Genomic DNA, 22171 nt, shown 5'->3' on the forward strand with positions numbered 1-22171 from the left:
TGTAGTGGTGGTGGTTGTTGTTGTTTTGCGAGAGACAATATTTCTCTGTACCTTTAGAAACTTGCTCTGTAGAGCAGGCTGGCCTGCCTCTGCCTCACGAGTACTGCATTAAAGGCATGTGGCGCCACCACCACTCAGCAAACTGATGTTCTGATTGCATTGACATGAGCAGTCCAGGAAAAAGCTAGGAAGGCCTTCTGGGCTCAGGGTCACATGGTCACAGGGCTCTCATTTGTGGGAACAAAACAAACACTTTCTGTGATGGGCAAACAAAAAGAAGACATCAAGGGATGTAGAGCTGCCAACTACAGAGGAAAACATTTATAGGTCAATTAAACTAAAAGAGGCAGAGAACGTGCCTCAATTCAGATGCCCCTGCTCAGCTGTCCAGCCATCAGCATAGGTCTTGCCTTAGGAAATTCAGAGACACAAATGACATCAGAACAACTGGGGAAAACATAAAAACCAAAGCTAAGGAAGCACACTCAGGAGGCAGAGGCAGGAGGATCTCTGTGAGTTCACGATCAGCCATGTTCACAAAGGGAGTTCCAGGACATCAAAGCTGTTACATAGAGAAATCTTTTCTTGAAGAATCAGAACTCCCCCCTGCCCCCCGAAAAAGCAAAGGAAGCTTGAGTCTGTACACAGCTTGTTAGGCAAGCATGAGGCCTGACTTCCATGTCCCTCCGTGACAAACAGGAATGATGACATGTGCTTGGAATCCCACCACCGGCAAGGCAGCCATCTGCTGATTACTGGGTCTCACTGTCAAGTGACCCTGTATCAAAAAAACAAAACAAAACAAAAAAACCAGTGACTGTGTCTGAGGAACAAACACTGAGGTTCCCCTGTGGCTTCCACATGCACATACCCCAAATGAATGTATGTGTACACACAGACACAAGTGCATGCGTATATGTGTAAGAAGAAACACAGATACACACACATGGGGGGGAGAGGAGAGAGAGGAGAGAGAATAATAGATCAATTAAACTTTTGTGGACTGATTGGTGTGTCTCAAAGTATTTTGATTTTTGATTCTTTGAGACAGGGCTAGCGGCTCATTCTGCAGTTCAGTGAAGGCCCTATGTATCTCTAATGGTGACCTCAAACATCTGCGTGTTCTGCTCTACTGCCAAGTGTAGACATTACAGGTATTGGCCTCCCTCTTCATCTGTCCAGTGCTACAAATCTGTACCAGATACTGAAGCGTGCTGGAGCAACCTCTGTGACTAAGGTGATCCTGAAACCATTTTACAAATTTTATGGAGGGTTTGTAAACAGAGGTCTCTCTGGACTGAACCATCCAGCAGCGGCTTTGAAATAAATCCTCATTATATTCTTATATTGAGTACAGAATTTTGGCCTATAGTTCAGGCTTATTACTAAATATCTCTTACTTTTTTTTTTTTTTGTTATTTTGAGACAGGGTTTCTCTGTGGTTTTGGAGCCTGTCCTGGAACTAGCTCTTGTAGACCAGGCTGGTCTCGAACTCACAGAGATCCGCCTGCCTCTGCCTCCCGAGTGCTGGGATTAAAGGCGTGTGCCACCACCGCCCGGCTCTCTCTTACATTTAAATTAATCTGTTTCTATTAATCTATGTACTGCCATGTGGCTGTGGCTTTACCAGTTCCCTGTTGTCTTGTTTCTCAGGCAGCTGGCTCCTGTCTTTGGACTCTGCCCTTTTTTCTCCCTGTACCTCTGTTTGGCTTTCCCAAATCTGTACCCTTATTCCGCCTTGCTGTAGGCAAAATCAGCTTTATTACCAACAAATGAAAAGAATACATATTCACAGTGTACAGAAGGGTTATTCCATGGAAAGACCTGGCGTCAGGAAATGGAAGAAGAAGGATCTCTGGACTCAGAATTAGTGTGGATTCTCTGAACTCATGTTGTATAGCTTGGGTCCCTCTTAGCAGATATTCACACCGAGAAAGGTGTCAGAAACTAAAGAACTGGTATCACAGGATGAGAAGTGTCAGTGGATACCATAGTCACTTCCCAAAGCTCAGAGAGACTAGGGACAGAGCCCCTGAAAGCCTCAGAAGAGACAGTCCCTGGTAGAAATGAGAAGGCTAGGAGATGGGCTGACTCTACACAGCCAAACCTCTAGGACCTGATGACAATTCTGACCAACAGGCAGAAAACTTCTTAGTGTTCTTCATCTTGGGTCACCATCTTTTGTCAGGGCACAGGCAAAAGTCACAACACAGATGAACAGATACCATATAACCTTTGTCCTGGGGAATGGGATATTGGCTTTCACATTCTGAGGAACATCTGGCTCGTGAGAGCCACACAGAGTGACACTCATGGTGAGCATGGGGACTAAGAAACCAGAACTAGGGATTGTGTTGGGGGGATTCCTTGGTTGGCAGAGTACTTGTCAGACAACAGTGGGGACCTACATTTGTGTCCCAGCACCCACATATAATGTCAGTGGCACTAGCACGCAGTGGTAATCCTTACTCTTGAGAGTACCCAAACCACACAAAGACACAACTAAGAAAGATAATTACAGACCAATCTTCCTCATGAACATTAATTCAAAAATAATCAAGTACTGGTAAACCAAATCCAAGAACACATCAGAAAAATCATCCACCATGACCAAGTAGGCTTCATCCCATAGATGCAGGCAGGGTGGTTCAACATACAAAAATGTGTCAATGTAATCCACCATGAAAACAAACTGAAAGAAAAAAGCCACATAATTATGTCATTAGATGCTGAAAAAGCCTCCAACAAAATACAACATCCCTTCATGATGAAGGTCTTGGAGAGAGCAGGGATACAAGGAACATACCTAAACATAATAAAGGCAATATACAGCAAGCCAACACTCAACCTCAAACTAAATGGAGAGTAACTCCCAGTGATTCCCCTGAAATCAGGAACAAGACAAGGCTGTCTACTCTCTCCATATCTATTCAATATAGTTCTTGAGGTCCTAGCTATAGCAATAAGACAACAAAAGGAGATCAAGGGGATACAAATCAGAAGTCAAACTCTCACTATATGTTGATGATATGGTAGTTTACATAAGCGGCCCCAAAAATTCTGGCATAGGCAGAAAGCTGGAGAACCGCTTAACAACTGTGGGGCCATATTATCTATGATTCTGTGCCCAACCCATTTTTGGGACCCCCAATCATTCTCCACCACCACCATCATCTAGCTCTGGTCCCTGCAGCCTGTGCCAGCTCTGGCTGAATAACCCAGTGGTAAGACAGTCTGAGCATGTCACTCACCAGCAGCTCTGGTGACCCAGGACTGAGTCCTTAAAGAATGATCTATCTGTGCTGGCATACAGAGGACCAGCTAGGGGGCAGAGAAAGGAGATGTCTCATTCAGCGTGGCCTGGGAAATGACACTTTCCTCCAATCCCTGGAGGTGGCTGTACCCCTGGGATAAAACCCGCTAGAAAGAAGCCATTTGTCAAATTTCCTGCAAGGTGTCTGGAGAAAAACCTGGGGTGACTGCTAAGGATGAGGAGACTGTCAGCATCACAGAAAGAAAAAGTTTCATATCCCATCACAGGACCTGCAGACAACCTGGATGCTGGTGCTACCAGATAAGGCCCCAGGGTATGGACAGGGAGTCTGAGGCCTCGACCAGGACCATATCTCCCTGAGTTAACCACTCTTTGGGACTCAGGATGTGTGCTGGCTATCACTGCCACCTCCTGGTTGTCAGTTTCCAACTCCTGCAGAATAAGGGGTGATTCAGTTGTCCTCTGATTCTATGGTTCTCAACTGCTCACCCAAATCGAAGGATTGTCTGCAGGGAGCAGCAGAGGGGCTAAATCAGGCCATCTGCTGCTCCTACCCAGCAGGAAGTGGCCTAGGATTCTTGGGAGAGCACAGGACTAGAATTCAGGCCTGAGCAGAGCCACAGAGTACATTTGTTCAAGTTCTGCACTGCACAAAAGTAGTCATCCAGAGACACGCTGCAGTCTCCATAAACAGGCTGATGCTCCTCTAATGTGCACTCAGGTGCCCCACGAGCAAGCGACAACTCTGAACTCACAGTCAAAACCACTTCTCATTCTGTGACTTCCAGCATCAGGGAGAACCTGTCCTTCAACATCTTCTTATCAGAAATGGGGCTCACCGTTGCTTCCCAGGAGAAATGATCCATGGCGTCACTGAGACAGTCCATTTCTGGGAGAGTGCAGAGATATAACTAACAGCAAGGTCCCGGCGAGAGTTTCCTCCCACCTCCCCCAGTCCAAGATTCATTGCTGAGCATGACCGCCTGTCACCCAGGAATTCTGCTCTTAAAACCATCTATGGGCTGGGCAGGAGCCTCCCACAGCCCCTAATGAGATGGCCACAGTATCACATTTTCACCATAGATTCCTCGTTCTGGGCAGGACTTTTGACCACCCATAGACTGAACAGTGAGGACCAGGTGAGAGTCTAGGTGAATAGTCACAGGATAGCTGCATGTGCGGGTTTTCACCTTTTTTATGTTTTCCTTCTTTATTCTTTTTTATTGTTTTTATTGAGAAATATATTTTTCTCTGCTCCCCTCCCTTTCTCCCACCCCCCCTTCTACCTTCTCCCATGATCTCCCCACTCCCAATTTATTCAGGAGATCTTGTCTTTTTTAATTCTCATGTAGATTAGATCCATGTATGTCTTTCTTAAGGTCTTCTTTGTTGTCTGTGTTCTCTTGGATTGTGAATTGAAGACTGATTCTTCTTTGCTTTATGTCTAAAAGCCACTTATGAGTGAGTACATATTGTATTTGTCTTTCTGGGTCTGGATTACATCACTCAATATGATGCTTTCTAGATCCATCCATTTGCCTGCAAATTTCAAGACCTTATTTTTTTTTCTTCTGTGTAGTACTTCATTGTGTAAATGTACTACATTTTCTTTATCTATTCTTCAGTTGACAGGCATTTAGGTTGTATCCAGGTTCTGGCTATGACAAATAATGCTGCTGTGAACATAGTTGAGCACATTTTGGATATATACCCAAAAGTGGTATTGCTGGGTCTTGAGGTAGGCTGTTTTCTAATTTTCTGAGAAATCACCATCCTGATTGCCAAAGCAGTGGTTGTACCAGTTTGCTCACCCACCAGCAATGCAGGAGTGTTCTCTTTACCCCACATCCTCTCCAGCATAAGTTGTCATCAGTGATTATTATTTTGGCCATTCTGACAAGTGTAAGGTGAAATCTCAGAGTTGTTTTTTTTTCTTGCATTTCTCTGATGTCTAAGGATGTTGAATAATTCCTTAAGTGTCTTTCAGCCATTTTAGATTCCTCTGTTGAGAGTTCTCGGTTTAAGTATATATACCATTTTTTATTAGATTATTTGTTCTTTTGATGACCAATTTCTTGAGTTCTTTGTATATTTTGGAGATTAGCCCTCTGTCCAATGTAGGCTTAGTGAAGATCTCTTCCCATTCTGTAAGCTGTTGTTTTGTCTTGTTGACCATGTCTTTTGCTTTACAGAAGCTTCTCAGTTTCAGGAGGCCCCATTTATTGATTGTTTCTCTCCATGTTTGTGCTACTGGGGTTATATTTAGGAAGTGGTCTCCTGTGCCAATGTGTTCAAATGGTACTTCCCACTTTCTCTTCTTTGAGGTTCAGTATGGTTGGTTTCATATTGAGGTCTTTGGTCCATTGAGTTTAGTGCATGGTGATAGATATGGATGTATTTTTATTCTTGTACATGTTGATATCCAGTTATGCCAGCACCATTTGTTGAATATGCTTTTTTTTCCATTTTATATCTTTTGCTTCTTTGTCAAAAAATCTGGTGTTTGTAGGTGTGTGGGTTGATACCCGGGTCTTAAATTTGGTTCCATTGGTCCTCCTGTCTGTTTTTATGCCAATACCAGGCTGTTTTCAGTACTATAGCTCTGTAGTAGTTTGTAGTCAGGGGTTCTGATGCCTCCAGAAGTTCCTTTGTTGTACGTGATATCTGGGTGTTTTGTTTTTCCATATGAAGTTGAGTATTGTTTTTTTTTTGAACAATGTGAAGAATTTGCTGGGATTATAATGGGCATTGCATTGAATCTGTAGATTGCTTTTGGTAAGATTGCCATTTTTCCTATGTTACTTCTACCGACCCAGGAGCGCAAGAGATCTTTCCACTTTCTGGTGTCTTCTTCAATTTCTTTCTTCAAAGATTTAACGTTCTTGTCATACAGGAATTCCACTTGTTTGGTTAGAGCTTCTCTGAGATATTTTATGCTATTTGTGGCTATTGTAAAGGGTGATGTTTCTCTGATTTTTTTCTCAGCCCAGTTATCATCTGTGTAAAGGAGGGCTATTGATTCTTTAGAGTTAATTTTGTATCCTGCTAGATTCCTGGAAGTGTTTATGAGTTGTAGAAGTTCATTGGTGTAATTTTTGGAATTGCTTATGTAAACTATCATATCATCAGCAAATGGTAAGAATTAGACTTCATCTTTTCTGATTTTTTTCTTGATCTCCTTTTGTTGTCTTATTGCTCTGGCTAGAACCTCAAATACTATATTGAATAGATATGGAGAGAGTGGACAACCTTGTCTTGTTCCTGATTTCAATGGGATCACTGGGAATTTCTCTCCATTTAGTTTGAGGTTGGCTGTTGGCTTTCTGTATATTGCTTTTGCTATGTTTAGGTATGTTCCTTGTATCCCTGCTGTCTCCAAGACCTTCATCATGAAGGGGTGTTGTATTTAGTCAAAGGCTTTTCAACATCTAATGAGATAATCATGTGGTGGTTTCTTTTTTCAGTTTGTTTATATGGTGGATTACATTGAGAGATCTTTCGCATGTGGAACCATTACTGCATCTCTGGAATGAAGCCTACTTGGTCATGGTGGATGATTTTTCTGATGTGTTCTTGGATTCGATTTGCCAGTATTTTATTGAGTATTTTTGCATCAATGTTCTTGAGTGAGATTTGTCTGTAATTCTCATTCTTAGTAATGTCTTTATGGGTATCAGAGTAATTGTAGCCTCATAAAGAGTTTGGCAGTGTTCCTTCTGTTTCTATTGTGTGAAACAATTTGAGGAGTATTGGTATTAGTTCTGATTTTCACTTGTGAACTCAGATCAACAGACTCCTGTCTGCTGGTCCACATTGTCTCTCTCTCCTTGGTTCTTCCATATCCTATTGAGAAACAACCTAACTAGAGAGTAAACAAGGGTCCTACATGATCTTCTTATCCCCCTACTTGCCATCAGGGATCAAATAAGCATTCTTCACATCCCTTTGAACCACGAGCTCTCTTGAACTCTCTGGTTGGGGCTGAGAATAGAGGATAGCAGCTTTCTCAATGAGGAAATCCATCTAGCATCGGGACTGGAGGCACTGAAAGCTAACAGGAGTCAGAGACACATAGGTAGCAGTACTGGATTTGAGTACACTCTTCTGGAATGCTCTGAGATGGTCTTTTGGTTGGTGGGTGGGTTAACTGGTTCGTTGAAACAGGATCTTATTCTCTGGTTCAAGCTATACTGAAACTTACCATGTAGTTCAAGCCGGCTTGAAACTTGTGACAATCCTCTTGCCTCAGCCTCCCAAATATAACTACAGGTGCAAGTCACCACACCCAGCTCAGTGAGTCTTTTTGTATTAGTCATTCCCGTGTTGCTTTCAAATTTTCACTATCACAAGCTTTTGCCCATGAGAATTTAGAAAATAGGAGTCATTCTAGAAACATCTGTGGCTGTTTTGTCTGGAAACTCCATGCCTCTCTATCTAGAAGACTAATTCACACTTTAACTGACAAGTTTCTATGTATTGTAGGACAGCGAGGTGAAAGATGGTGATCACCCTGTTGAGCAACTCAGGTTCTGCTCGGCAGTGACATGTGAGTATAGTGGAGGCTGAGGAGTAAGTCAGAAATAAATATAACAGCATCCAAAACCTGGGCAGCAAGGGGAATGAGCCTGGAGCTTAGAGCTGGAGGAAAATTTAGGCTGTCAGCTTATAGTTTAAATATGAAACTAGAAGGCTGGGGAGACAGCTCAATAGTGGTTGGCTTGCCTTGAGAGCAAGAAAACCTAAGTTTAAGCCCCAGAACCCACGTACTAAAACCAAGAGTGCGTGTAATCCCAACATAGGGGAAGTAGAGACAAGAGAATCCTCGGACCTATTGAACTGGCGAGCTCCACATGCATTGAAAGGCCTGCCTCAAAAATAGGGTGAAAATTGAATGAAGAAGGCCCCCAGTCGTTGACATATGGTACACACAAAAGCATGCATGCTTGCGCGCGCATACACACACACACACACACCTAGAGAGGGAGAATTCATGGTGACGGGATGGGAGGGGCAACCAATGACAACCAAAGCCCAGGCTGAGACTACAACAGTAGCAGGGACAGAGAAAACTGCCAGCAACAAACCAGAGTAGGCTCAAAAATTCTGGAACACAAGCTATTCTGTTGTGCCCTTCTGACAGCCAAGTGCCCACTTCCCTACAATCAACCTGGCAGCAAGGGATGAAGCCACCAACCTGATTGGAAACTTCCTCTTTGGCACCTCTCCTCTCTGGAGGTTTGCCATGTTGTCTTCCAATCATCTTCATTGTCTTCTCATTACACACTAGACTCATTGGACTCCCGTGGAGGAGCTCCACAGACTCACCTGAGACCCGCTGCTGGCACTTTGGGCGCACTCCTGCACTCTAAGACTCACAGGCTCTGTCACTCACATCAGCCGTCTGCTCCTGAACAACAGACTAGCTCTCCAGAAGACTGCTTTTGGCTCCCTGTCCCCCATAATGCAGCAAGGGGTCGTGGAGAAGGACAGTATTAGCCTGGGCTGAAAACACAGGTCTGGAGGTGTGAAGATGAGAATGGATGAGCAGAAGGCATAGAGGGGGCAGATGAATACAAGAAGAGGATGTTTCTCATGATCCCTGGCAAAGAAACTTAAGGGAGAAAGTGCCCCTTTGGATTCATAAACATTCCAGCGTGCCAGGAAAGGCATGGAGGCAAATGGGTCCGCTGTGGTATGAACGTAGGAAGCGGGGGACAGAAGCAGAACTGATAAGCACCTTAGAAAAGGTGAAAGCAAGGGCAATGGAAGGCTGCACAGGCCTTGAATCTCTGTACTTGGGAGGCTGTGGCAGATGGAGGCCCTATAGCGAGACCTTGGCAAAAAGAAGAAGAAAGGAAGAAAAGAAAAGGTGATTTGGCTGTCGAGTCAGCAGCTGCTGCGGCCGATCAGCGCATGCAGCACCGGAAGGGGAGGGGTTTTCAATCAGCCCAGGTCTTACTGGGGGAATCTCCCTGTGTACTCTGCAGCCCCCATGATCAACCCCTGGTCTTACTGGAGACATCATCCCCCCACCTCCCACCTCCCATGCATGCTGCATCCCCTGTGTAAGGCTTAGTTTTCTTATCTGCAGATAGAGTAGACCTGACTCAAATGCTGTGGGAGGGACCCAGCGGGGTGAGCAGTACCCAAGCAGCTGTGAGGCAGATAATGTGTCTCTGGGAACATTTCAGTGGCCAAACATCAAGGCCCACAACTCACAAATTCACTTCTGAACTGCCCCGACCGGCGAAGGGATCTTGTCACAAACTGCAGCGGGGGCTGCCAGGGCATGTGAGACCTGCAGCAGTGAGTGGACTTTCTCAAGCCATGGGCCTCGTTTTCTCCCTTTCTCAAGCTTAGCCCTGCCCCTCCACTCCTGCACATTCAGAGTACACATGAATTGAACTGCATTTATTGTTAAAGCACGTCACGCCCATAGAGCAGAGGAAGGAGGGGAAACTGTGACCGAGATGTAAAAAGATAATAATAAAGCATATCACATTGAGTCATGGATGTCTCTCCTTGGAGGCCCTGTGATTCTGGGAAATCGGCACTCACCCTCTTCAGACACTGTACCTTGAGTACTGGGGACATGGGGGAAAGTCAGTCACACTTCTGCCCCTATGAGCCCTGTGAGAATCCGAAGGGAAGAAGGCAGATAAGAGAGAAAACAGCCTGAAGCATGATCAACCCCAGAGCAGGATCTCCACGGTTCACAAACCACACTGAGACACAGAGAGGGTGGCAGGGCTCCTGAGTCAAATATTCAGAGGAGCAACAGCATCAGATAGGAAAAGTACATCTCAAGTGGGGGAGAGCCAGGGGCTGCCCACCACCCATGACATCATAGCCAGCTAGGCCTCGGGGTCAGCTTGGGTCCCTTGAGTCCCTTGAGTCCCTTGAGTCCAGGGGCCACATGGGTCAACCAGTTTCTCCCAACCCAACCCACTCACACCTGCCAATCAACCTGCCCTTCCTAGCAGGTGAGCCCAAGGGTCATCTCCCATGGAAAGTGCCTTGTGCTCTGGAAACAGAGCTCTATGGGATCCTGGGGTACACGTGTATGCACCTGTGAACTGTTCAAGGCAAACACTGCACATTAGAAGGTACATGACTCATAACAGTCACGTGACTAGAATGACAGTTATAGAGCATGTCCGAGTGCCGCACATCATGCTTAGGGGCAGACTGTAAGTAATCTCCATCACACTCATTAGGACGTAGAAGATCTGAAGGACCAGGCTAGCTGGTAGCTTTGCAAAGAGGGGACTAAGGAAAAGACAGAGGCTCTGTGAAGATGTCCCATGGAAGAGGAGACTTCAGGCTTCTCAGTCTGCTCACAGGTCCATGGAGCATGGTTTGGGGTGGATAAGCAAGACGTTCACCTGAGAGAATTGGAACTGAACCTCGTGGGGCCACTGCACTGATGGAAGCACAGAGTTCCCTCTGAACATTCCTTGCATTCTGGATGTAAAAATAAAAATAGGTAGGTAGATGATAGATAGATAGATAGATAGATAGATAGATAGATAGATAGATAGCCCATGTGACGGGCCCAGGACTACACTGGCGTAGTTTCATGATCACTGGTGTGTTATGAAGAGCTTTCTTCAGTCATTCTAAGCCCCACCCCAGGGTCCATGGCCAGCCAAAGCCACAGCAACGTCAGTCTGGAAGACCCACAAGGGCCACTGGCCCCTTCTTCCGTTTCAGGAGACTCTGATCTCCTCTCTCCTCCTGACACTCCTCCTCTGGTCCAGATGAGACTCGGTTCTGGACAGTAGAAGGTTCCTATGGGCCCAGGCAGCATTCCTTCCCCGAGGTGACCTGTGACTCGGCTGTCACGGTGCTGCCGGCATTCACTTAGGATCATAAGCTGTTCAGACGAGCATAGACTACAAATATCTGCCCCAGCTTCCAAATACCTTTGAAGCAGCCTGGGCACATACATAAATTTCTTATACTCGGAGGCAGGATGGAATGGGGAAAGAAGGCCCACATTCATCCAGTCACAGTTAGATGGGCGCAGGAAGCCCTGGCTTGTGGCGGCACAGGTGGGGATGGTGGGACCACAGTGTCCTCTAGGTTTCCAAACACTGTATGAATCTAGAGGGCATTCACAGAGAAGAAATTGTCAAAACAAATTGGAACCAGGAAGATGGCTCAGCAAGTAAAGTTGCTTGCTGCCTACCCTGAAGACCTGAGTTCCATCCCTAGAACCCACAAAGCAGAGGAAGAGAACCAACCCCCAACACAGACACACACACACACACACACACACACACACACACACACACACTTCTCTGAGTTCTAAGTATATGTCATGACATGTATTTATTCATACTTGTACATATTAAATATATAAATAAATGTAAATTTAAAGAAAGTATCAATGTTCACGAAGACAAACATATTTAGCTGTGTTTTAACATTACAGTGTGTATATACATTAAGTACTCTACAACATGCAGTTTTATGCTTTTTGTGACAAAAATAAATTTAGGGGCTAGGGAAATGAAAGTGTTTGCCAGGATCCATCACCGAGAACTCACATAAAAATGTCCAGAAGAAGCTGCAACACTCAGAAAAGAAGTCCCGCGCCTCACCTGGGCAGAGCAATAGAGCCAACCCTGTTGGCAGAGATATGGGTGAGCAGCCCTGAAGTTGTGAGCATGGAAGAGCTGTCCCCACTACTCATTTGCCATGTGGCAGCATGGGTGGGGGAGAGATGTCCCCCACCCCTTCCCACCCCGCAAGGCCTAAAGCAGGTGGAAGAGAGGACCCTGAGGTCATAAGAGTGGGAGAGCTGTCCAATGCCCCTCATCTGCTGCAGCACTCCGGAGAGCGGCCCCAACACCTCGCCTGGGTAGCAGAGTAGAGCTGGCCCTGAAGTGTAGGTGGAAAAGAACTGATCCGAGGATGTGAAAGCAGGAAAACTGGTCCCATCCCTTGCTCATCATGTAAGGGTTGAAGTAGCCAGGGCAATGCTGGAGAGCTCACTCTGGTGGTGAAGACGGAAGAGCTGGCGGGCTGACCAACACTGCAACTACCCAGGCCCAGAACCAGGGTTATGTCTTGGCCCACCCCAATATCCATGCATCTGTGATCTGCTGGAGCATGGGAGGATGGGGGTCAGTTCTGTAGACCCATGGCTGCAGGATCTAAACGACACAGGTAGCAACAAGATGTCTAGGAGAAGTCCCAGTGAGGGCCCAGGGTCAGACCAAACCAATGATTCCTTGCAATGAACATCTGCCTATAAAAATGGACAGATAAAGGGTCACTGTGTGACTCACTGTGCCACACTGCAGCTTCCATGATGAGATTTTCCCTTTCTTCCTTTTTATCCCTTTTTTCTCTTAAATTCTATTTTATTTCATTTTAGGGGAAGGGAGATGGGGGGGCTGTCCAGCCTCTGGGTTCTGACCCTCCAGGCAGTGTCAGAGGTGGGCTTCCTCTCATGGTCTGGGTCTCAAACTGGACCAGTCATTGGCTGGCCACTCCCACTGACTCTGTTACCTGCTTCTGGGACCCTTTCCTCCTACTGGGTTACCTCATCCAGCCTTAATAGGAGAGGGGGAGACAAGGTTCCTGTAACTTGATATGTCATAGCTGGTTGATATTCATGGGAGGCCTGCCCTTTTCTGAAGGGGGAATGGGGGAGTGAGAAGATGGGGGCACAAACTGGGAAGAGGTGGGGAGGAGGATTGCAGTCTGGATGTAAAAGCAAAATAGGTAGGTAGATAGATAGATAGATAGATAGATAGATAGATAGATAGATAGATAGATGATAGACAGATTGATAGATAACTTAAATAAATACAAATTAAAAAATACATTCTATGGCCTCACATGCACATATGGGAATCCATGATCATACACAGGCAAGCTTGATATAGACCCCTACAGCTACTTGGCACCTGTCTGAGCTGTAGGGTACCCCCCCAGAATGGTCCACCCCTGACAGTAATGACAAGGGAAGGGATGCTTGTGCTAGAAGTAGCCTCAATAGCACTTGACCAGAAAGTTCCAAGGTGCTCAGTAGCCCGAGCCTGACTAAATGAGAGGAATAGTGCTGGCGTTGTTCAGATTCCCTAGGAGAAGGAACACAACTGAAGGAGAACCAGAAAGACTCTTTCAAAGGTGGGCTTCTCTCACCAGGTTTCAGGGTGCTATTTCCTAGACACAGGGAAAAGCAGGTCCCAGGCTCCTGAGAGGAGTCTCTATTTCTCCTGCCTTCTAGGAGAGTTTGTGCTTCCCACCTGCACCAAGGCAGGTTAGGTAAAGGGTGTGGTATCTGCTTATCTAGCATCATAGGAGAGAGGCAGGACTTAGGACAGGTCAGTGCTCAGTGGTGACACGTTTGTCCAACAATCCAACGTTCTGTGCACTTTTTATCTAGGGGTCTATTGAGAGTGTAATTACTATGTCCACTGCAGTACCAACCAGAACCCTGTCCTTGATGATCCCATTTGGATCCAGGTAGGAAAAGATGACAGAACCATCTAGAGAAATTCCTGTCTGTCCTTCCATTCCCTCTTGCTGGCTGCAACTGATGCAGGTTCTGAATGAGGTGAAAAGTACACACGTCAGGAGAATGTCTGGTATTCACCACCCTTGAAGAGGACTCCGACACAGCCCAGTGGACAGAAGGGAGGGGCTTGAGAGAGCGGAGGGGGATTTTGTCTTGGTTTTGAGCTAAGCGCTTAGACGATATTATGATGTTGATAACGACAGTGCAAACAGGAGCTGGGAGGTTGTGTTGACTCTTGACAGAAAGAAACTCACTGTTGGACTATGGGGTTGGGGGCAGAGGGCTACTTGCTAAAGAAAAGAACAGCTGACACTCAGCACCTTCCAGTCCCTTCCTGTCCTCCATCTCCTGCTCTCAGCTTCATCTTCTCCCACTGCAGACCCCAGACACAAGCACCATACCCACATGCATATACACACCACACACATGTATATATATACGTATATACACATACACCAACACGTGCACAACACATGCACACACCACACACATGTACACATACACTACACATACACATTAACACACCACAAGCACACATGTACACACGCACATGCACACCCACATACATATCACAAATGCACACACATGACATACACACCACACATGCATACACACATATACACATGCACACAGATTGTACATGCACATCCAACACCATGCACAAACATGCGAGCTTGTACACACATGTACATAAACGCACATGCACACACTAGGTGCTCCTGAGTGTGGCCTTGTAACTAAGTGAAATATTCTGTAACACACCTGTCTAACGAGGATGGATTTTCCCCTGTAGAGGGGTTGTCACAAGCATAAAAGGTCGAAGGATAGGTGTGTGCTTACGGGTCAGCCCTGCTTCCCTGACAGTTCTTCACTGCCTGCACCACCCCACTCATGCCTGCCATGTCTGCCTGAGCCCATGAGAGAAGTAAGCCACTAAGCCTGAAGCTTCCTTTGCCTACTCTTCCGAGGCCTGCCGGGAATTGCTTTCTTATCAGTTTTAAGATGGAGCTGTCAGGTCAAAGGAGCTTAAATAACTCGGCTGTGAGAGGTCACCAGGGAAAATGGAGGCCAGTGCCATCTGAGCTGCTGCCTCTGCAGAGGGCTCGTTGAGGGCTTAGCCAATCACATCAGCTCAATGACCCTCCTCAGGGTCTCCCGAGGAAATGATGTTTGTGAATTTGGCACTCCGTCTAAGGGCGACAGCATCTGAAGGAGGGTAAGGACACTAAGCCCCATGGTTACCCTGCTATGTTTAACATGAAGTGTCCCGTTATGGTTTGAATCTAGAATATCCTTCACTGATTCATATTCTGGGCAATTGGTCTTCAGCTGGTGGTGCCATTTTAGAAGGCTGTGGAGCCTTTGGATGGGGCAGAGCGAGTACTGAAGGCAGGCCTTTCAGTGTTAGATCACAGCCTCTGCTTCCACCCACTCTCTGGTCCTCCTTGGTATGAAGACCCTCTGCTATACACTCTTGGCAGTATGAAATCTCTTTGAAACAATGATTCAAAACAGTGTCCTCTGCCCTAAGCTGGTCTGTTACACAGACGATTGCACCTGAGACATGCATTGGGGGCTTTGTACCCAGCGCTGATACTGTTTGGAGGATGTTCTAGAAACAGGAGGCAGGACCTAGCTGGAAGAAGTAGGTCACTGGGGTGGTCCAGGGGAATATCTGGTTCCTGGGCCCTTAGTCTATCACTCTGCTTCCTGGTGGCCACTCACTTCAAAATCTCCTCCATACATCCCCCTCTCCACACATCCCCCCCTCCACACATCCCCCCTCCACACATCCCCCTCCACACATGCCCCTCCACACATCCCCCTCCTCCACACATCTCCCTCCTCCACACATCCCCCTCCTCCACACATCTCCCTCCTCCACACATCCCCCCCTCCACACATCCCCCTCCTTCTCACATCCCCCTCCTCCACACATCCCCCTCCTCCACACATCCCCCTCCACACATCCCCCTCCTCCACACATCCCCCTCCTCCACACATCCCCCTCCTCCACACATCCCCCCTCCATACATTCCCCTCCTTCTCACATCCCCCTCCTACACACATCCCCCTCCACACATCCCCCTCCTCCACACATCCCCCTCACACATCCCCCTCCACACATCCCCCTCACACATCCCCCTCCACACATCCCCCTCACACATCCCCCTCACACATCCCCCCTCCACACATCCCCCTCCTACACACATCCCCCTCCACACATCCCCCTCCACACATCCCCCTCCTACACACATCCCCCTCCACACATCCCCCTCCACACATCCCCCTCACACATCCCCCTCCACACATCCCCCTCACACATCCCTCTCTACACATCCCCCTCCTCCACACATACCCCTCCTCCACACATCCCCCTCCACACATACCCCTCCTCCACACATACCCCTCCTCCACACATCTCCACACATCCTCCCCACAGTGTGCTGCCTCAGCACAGGCCCTGAACCTGAAGTCAGATGACCACAACTTAACTCTCTCAAACCCTGAGACAAAGAGATCTCTGCTTCCTTAAGTGGCTTTGTCTTCCAGAACAATCTGACCATTTAGCCAGTGTTTCCCTGACTTCTTTAAAGCAACTAAAGGTAAATACTTTTAGTCAATGTGTTAAATTGTCCAGACTCTAAACACAAATGGTGTCAGACCACACTGGTTTTCACAAAGACCACAACAAATGTGAACTCCAACAATGTCTTGGTAACCTCACATTCAAACTGGCAGAGCCTCAAGTACTTTCACCCTGTAGTAGTGTGAGAGACAGGTAGCCAGGGGTGCTGCCTACTAAGAAAGCCCTAAGAAAGCTGTGGAAGTGCCCATCACTGAAAGTGGTTTTCTTGGCATTGGTACTATGCAAATAGCTTTAGCCATTGAACTGTCCTAGAGATCTTTCTGATTAATACTTTTGATCAATTTTTTTCAAAATTATTATTTGTATGTTAGTGTGTTCATGTATGTATACATGCATGTGTGTATGATGTGTATCTATGAGTGTGTAGACCATGTGTATCTATGGGTATGTATCCATGTGAAATTCGGAGAACAGCTTTGTGGGATTGATTCTCTCCTTTTACTTTTACTTGGGTTCTGAGAATTGAGTTCAGGACATTAGATTTGTATCACTGGGCAAAAAGTGCTGTTGCCTGCTGAGCCATGTCACTGGCCCTCCATTGATTTTCTTACCTGTTGTATAGTATTCTGTATCATAGATTTCTATCATTAATCTAGCTATTTCCCTTTTGATGTGAATTTAGGTTGTTTCCACATTTTAATTTGTATAAACAATGTTACCTTAAACACTCCCATGCTGCATGCACTACTCTCTCATTAGATGCTCAGAATAACTATAAGATAGATGAGTATTGGCTAGCTCTTAAACTAGGAAACTGAGACCAGTCTAGTCATGAAGCCGGGCCAGGGGTGATAAAGAAGGCTCTGCATTAAAACACTAGCTGTGCAAGCAAGAGGATCAGAGTTCAGATCTCTGGTACCCATATAAATGGCATGTGGGTGTGGTATCCCACCTGCACTCCCAGTCCAGAAGGCAGACACAGGGGATCCCCAAAGCTAGCTGGCTAGCAAGAGCAACCATATGAGCAAGCTCTGAGTTTGACTGAGAGATCATGCGTCAAAGAATAAGGGGGAGAGTGACTGGGGAGACCCTTGACATCATCATCCAGCCTCTACGCATACACACATACATGTTCACATGCACCAAACCAACACTCATGTTCCCGCACACATGCATACCACAAACACACACACACACACACACAAGGAGAAGGAAAGGTACAGGTTATTATGCCCAGATCATGGAGTCCCCCCAAAACCAACTAGGAGACCAAGTCCTGTAAGTAAAAGCAAATAGCCTTATTTTTACACAAGTTTGCGAACTCGGTCTCTTCATGTGTCCAAAGTATTGGAGTAATCAGAGAGTCCCGAGGTCAGTTAGAGCTGGGCTTTTATCGTAGATGGGGGTGAGGGATTTCTAAGGTCCAGGACCCCTGATTGGCTGACATTTGTCTAGGGGTGTCCTGGTGAAAAACTACCAGTGTGTGCTGGAAGGTGCTCCTATCTACAATGATAGGAATTTCCTTTGGATGATCTGTTCCTGGGTGGTCTCAGTTTGTGGTCTTTTTTGGAACCAGGTAATGCCTTAGGGTAAACTACTGAGACTCAGGACTCTATTGAGCTTGTCATGGCTGGTCCTACATGGGTATCACCTAACAAACTAAAAAGGAGACTAAATGAAGATAAAAGCAGGTGATGAAAAAGGGTGAAGGGCAGCCAAAAGGACACACGACAAATGGAAAAGGATGAGGCTGCAAAGGGTGGTGAGGTCACAAGGGAGTCCGTGGTAGCAGGGTTGGGGGAAAGGGAAGGAGGACCACTGATCATACTTTGCTCAAAAAATGCAGGGTGACACCTAAGACCTCCTATGCTGATGAAAGGGAACGGGGGGGGGGGGAAGGGAGGAAAGGAGGGAGAGGGGAGGAGGAGTAGGGAGGAAGAGAAGAAAGGGACCAAGGACATTTTTAGGAAGAAATCAGGCTAGCCTGCAGCCAGGCTGGCCAGCCTTCAGAACTCATGTTCCCCCCTCCACCCATTTCCTCTCTCTCTGAAGGTCCTGACTTCTTAGCTCTTCCTCTACAATAGAGTCTGAGTCTTCCCCATCATCTAGGCATGAACACAGCCTTGTGCCTTTCTTACCCTCTGCCTGCCCGTGGACTCCTTCCAAGGAGGGGAAGCTTCAGAAGGAGCAAGTCCTTCCACAGCCATGGATGTCACGATCTAGTATCCTGTTATCCCCTCCAGGGTCTGTTCTAGAATCCAGTCTGTCATTGAGAGGAAAGTCATGAGACCAGACATGTAAAGGCAATGGGGCCACTGTCATTCTCCAGGAACAGCAGGTCCAGGGAGTATGAGCAAGGGAACTGGATGAAGCCTCTAGAGGCCCCGGGACAACTCAGCAGCTTCCTAGGAGCTCTCTGGACCCCTGCCTCCATTGCCTGAAGCAAGGCCTCTGGGAAGATGAACATCCTCGGTTGTCATGGCAGCTCTCCAACCTCTGACCCCCCAGGTCAGGTATCACAGGAAACCCTGCTTTGTATGAAACCTGGGTCACACACAGCTTTCTATGTCCCTGAAAACTGTGACCTACATAAAGTTTATGCCAAAAGAGAACAGTGGCTTTTACCTGGGTTATTTATAAAAAATGATGAAATGTCAAAAAGATTCCTTTATGTTCCATTAATTTCCCAAAGGGCTATCTAGAAATTAGGTGCGCACAGCGAAGTAGGGGCTGGGCTGTGGACACAGAGTCGAAAGTGACTTTGATGGCCTTCAGACTACTCTGTCCACAGCATTCACTTCGGTGACAGGAGAGAGACACAGCCTGGCTCTCCCTTAAAGCAGTTAAGGAAGATGAATTCTCCTAGGTCAGACAGAAAGGCTCCATCAGGGCTGTACCCTGAGCACAGCTACAAGAGCAAGCCCTTGTAAGCTGGCCAAAGCTGGGGGTGGGGTGGAGGGGAGCCCCCTCCGCACTACCACCACAGGGTGTGGGGCAGAGGCAGGTGCTGATCTCCATCATCCCCTCAGCCGGATAGCAGGGGCTTAAGAAACTGCACAAGTGCCAGGAGGCCCTTCATTAAGAATTACCAGATAATCCTGATCCTATCTGGGACTCATACCCCAGCTTGGAGGAAGGGAAAAAAAAGCCCCATGAATAGAAAGCAAGGAGGGCACACAGGAAGCCCTGGCCACTGCTTCATTCCTAACAGCTGGAGCCTAGGGACAGATGTGGGGCTCTGCACACAGTCCTGCCCCCAATGGCAGAGGTGGACGGTGGCTGGAGAATGGAGTTCTACAGAATGAAGAGGCTCAGAACACCCACCACGCTGGATGGCCTCTGTAAAGTCCATGCTGAGTTTGAATTACCATCGTGACAGTCTTAAGAGGTGGGACCCTGCTGGGTGCACACCTTTACTCCCAACACTTGAGGCAGAGGTAGGTATCTTTGAGTTTGAGGCCCACCTGATCTAAAGAGTGAATTTCAGGACAGCCAGGGCTACACAGAGAAACCCTGTTTCAAAAAGGAAAAAATAAAAAGAAGAGGCGGAACCTCTAAGAGGTGATTGACACCATTATTCTGGTGGTAATTACAGGAGTGAGTTACTGAGCCTGGATCGCTGGAGCAGCGAGCCCTCCCTTGAGTGTCTGCCTCTCTGTGCCCTTCTGTCGCTTTGTGACAAAGCACAGAGGCTTCATCAGATGAGCACCATGCCTTCAGACCTTCCAGCCTCCAGAGCTGTGGGCCAAACAATCTTCTTTTGTTTATAAAATTCCTAGACTGTGGCATTCTGTTACAGCAGAGAAAAGAATTAAATCCTCCCTCATCCGGGACTTGCAATGCACAGGCCAGATAGATCTTTTTATACCATTCTGTTGGCTCCCAGGCTGTAGTCTCTATCTGAGGCTAGTGGCAGATAGGACTGGACAGGACAGAGTAGCTTCCTGCAATAGAGCAGGTGGAGCTCCTGCTAGGCGCTCTGTCTCCCCCTCGTGGCAAGATCAGAGATATTTCCAGGATGATTGCTTAGCGTCAAAGAAGTGCCTAAAAAGGCCAAGGATCATCCCCAGAGGAGGAAGCATGCAACCTCTTTGCCCACTTTCTATCCGCTAGAGTGGTAACAGAAAGTGCCTTCTGTTCCATTATGGACTCAATTGTGTCCCCATTAAAAATTTTTTCTGAAACCTCTAACATACTATCTGGAAGCCCTGACCCCTGTTTGTACATAGTTATCACAGAGACAATGGAGATTAAGCAAGGTTATTAGAGGAGCCCTTACAAGAGGTGAAGACACACACAGGCACAGGGGAAGACCTGGTGAAGCATAGGGCAAAGATGGCCACCTGGGAGCCAAGTAGGTTGGATCGGGAGACACTTCCCCTGCACCTCAGCCTCTAGAACAATGTGACAGTACGTTTTTGCTCTGAGCATGCTCCAACCCAAGGTAGTCCTTACACAGGCTGAGCTAGCAAAACAGGCTCCAGCCCTCCTCCGTCTTCTGCCTCTACCCCGCTCCTCTGCTGTGCCCGAAAGATGGCTTCTTATGCGTTCATTCTATAAAACAGCACTGCACTGACCTAGCTCTTGTAGACACAGGAATGAGTCAGAGCATTTGGCCATCCGATATTTACTGAACAACTCCAGACTCTGTCCTCGGGCCAGGTTCTGATGAGGTATGAGACCAGCACGACCCTCAGGGCACACAGTCTAGTGACAAAGTAGTCAGTTAGAAGCTACTTTTAGGGCCAGTAGAATGGCTCTGCCGGCTCTTCTCACCATCAAGTCTTAAGACCTGAGTTGGATCCTTGGAATCCACATGGTGGAAGTTCCCATGAGCTGCCCTCTGACCTCCATACATGTGTGGTGGCACTCATATGATTACATACGGGCCACATAGATAAGTAAATAATTCAATAGACTTTAAAAAAAATCTTTTAAAACCTGCTTTTATGCCGGGTGGTAGTGCTGTACACCTTTAAACCCAGCACTTGGGAGGCAGAGGCAGGCAGATCTCTATGAGTTTAAGACCAGCCTGGTCTACAGAGCGAGTTCCAGGACTGACTCCATAGCTACTGAGAAACCCTGTCTCAAAAAACCAAAAAGAAAAGAAAAAAAACTGCTCTTACTAGGAAACATTGAGTCCTCCCTAGGGCCCACAGAGCAACTAAAACAAGATGGAAGTCCACACCTTCTAGTCTTCACTTGGACTGGCGGTAGAGATGTAAGTCACTGTCCTTAACTTTCCCTCCGGTGTCACCTGGTCCTGAGAATAGCAGATCCTCAAAGGACATCCTGTCCTCTCAGACAAGGGGAGTTAACCATGATGACGAGGCTGGTCCCTGGAGCAGAAGCAGTCACCTCCTAGGACCAATGGACTCCTTCATGCAGTAACAGTGAGAAGGATTTCTCTGGACCACCTGGTGGAACCAGAACAATAATGGTGACAAACCAGACTTAAAGATGGAGATCTCTTATATGCCCTTTGCCCCAGTTCTATCTGTATTTAAAACTAAAGCCCATATCAGGACCCCAAAGACAGACTTGGGGTCACTGGACTCCTTTCCCTGTCCCTAGTTCTTCCTCTGATCACTATAGCTGGCCTTTTCTACTGAAAATGAAATGAAATTCATGCCCTGCAATGCTGAAGCACACATGGGCAGTCCATATATAGCGGTTCTGCTCAACTGGTCCATATTGGGTTTTATGGTCTAAGTTGATGAGGATGACTAATCAGTTCTCTTCCTCAAGAGGGCACCAGATCACATTACAGACT

The 22171-nt window shown here is 47.0% G+C and overlaps 1 protein-coding gene across 2 annotated transcripts in view; it reads right to left on the reverse strand.

Moving 5' to 3' along the window:
- Positions 1–724: 724 nt before the first annotated feature.
- The window catches only part of LOC142852086 (ELMO domain-containing protein 2-like), a 63063-nt gene continuing 41616 nt past the window's right edge, over positions 725–22171 (reverse strand). Inside the window, exons 8-9 of one of the 2 annotated variants that reach the window (XM_075976490.1) lie at positions 18537–18661; positions 725–778 (exon numbers count right to left, since the gene is read on the reverse strand). In XM_075976490.1, coding sequence (XP_075832605.1) covers positions 18577–18661 — 85 coding nt within the window. In that variant the 3' untranslated portion in view covers positions 725–778; positions 18537–18576. Of the gene's footprint in view, positions 779–11349; positions 11381–18536; positions 18662–22171 lie in introns of those variants that run through there. The other variant, XM_075976489.1, reaches the window with a different exon arrangement.

Source organism: Microtus pennsylvanicus, chromosome 6 (assembly GCF_037038515.1).
Source record: "Microtus pennsylvanicus isolate mMicPen1 chromosome 6, mMicPen1.hap1, whole genome shotgun sequence".
NCBI classification, from domain to species: Eukaryota; Metazoa; Chordata; class Mammalia; order Rodentia; family Cricetidae; genus Microtus; species Microtus pennsylvanicus.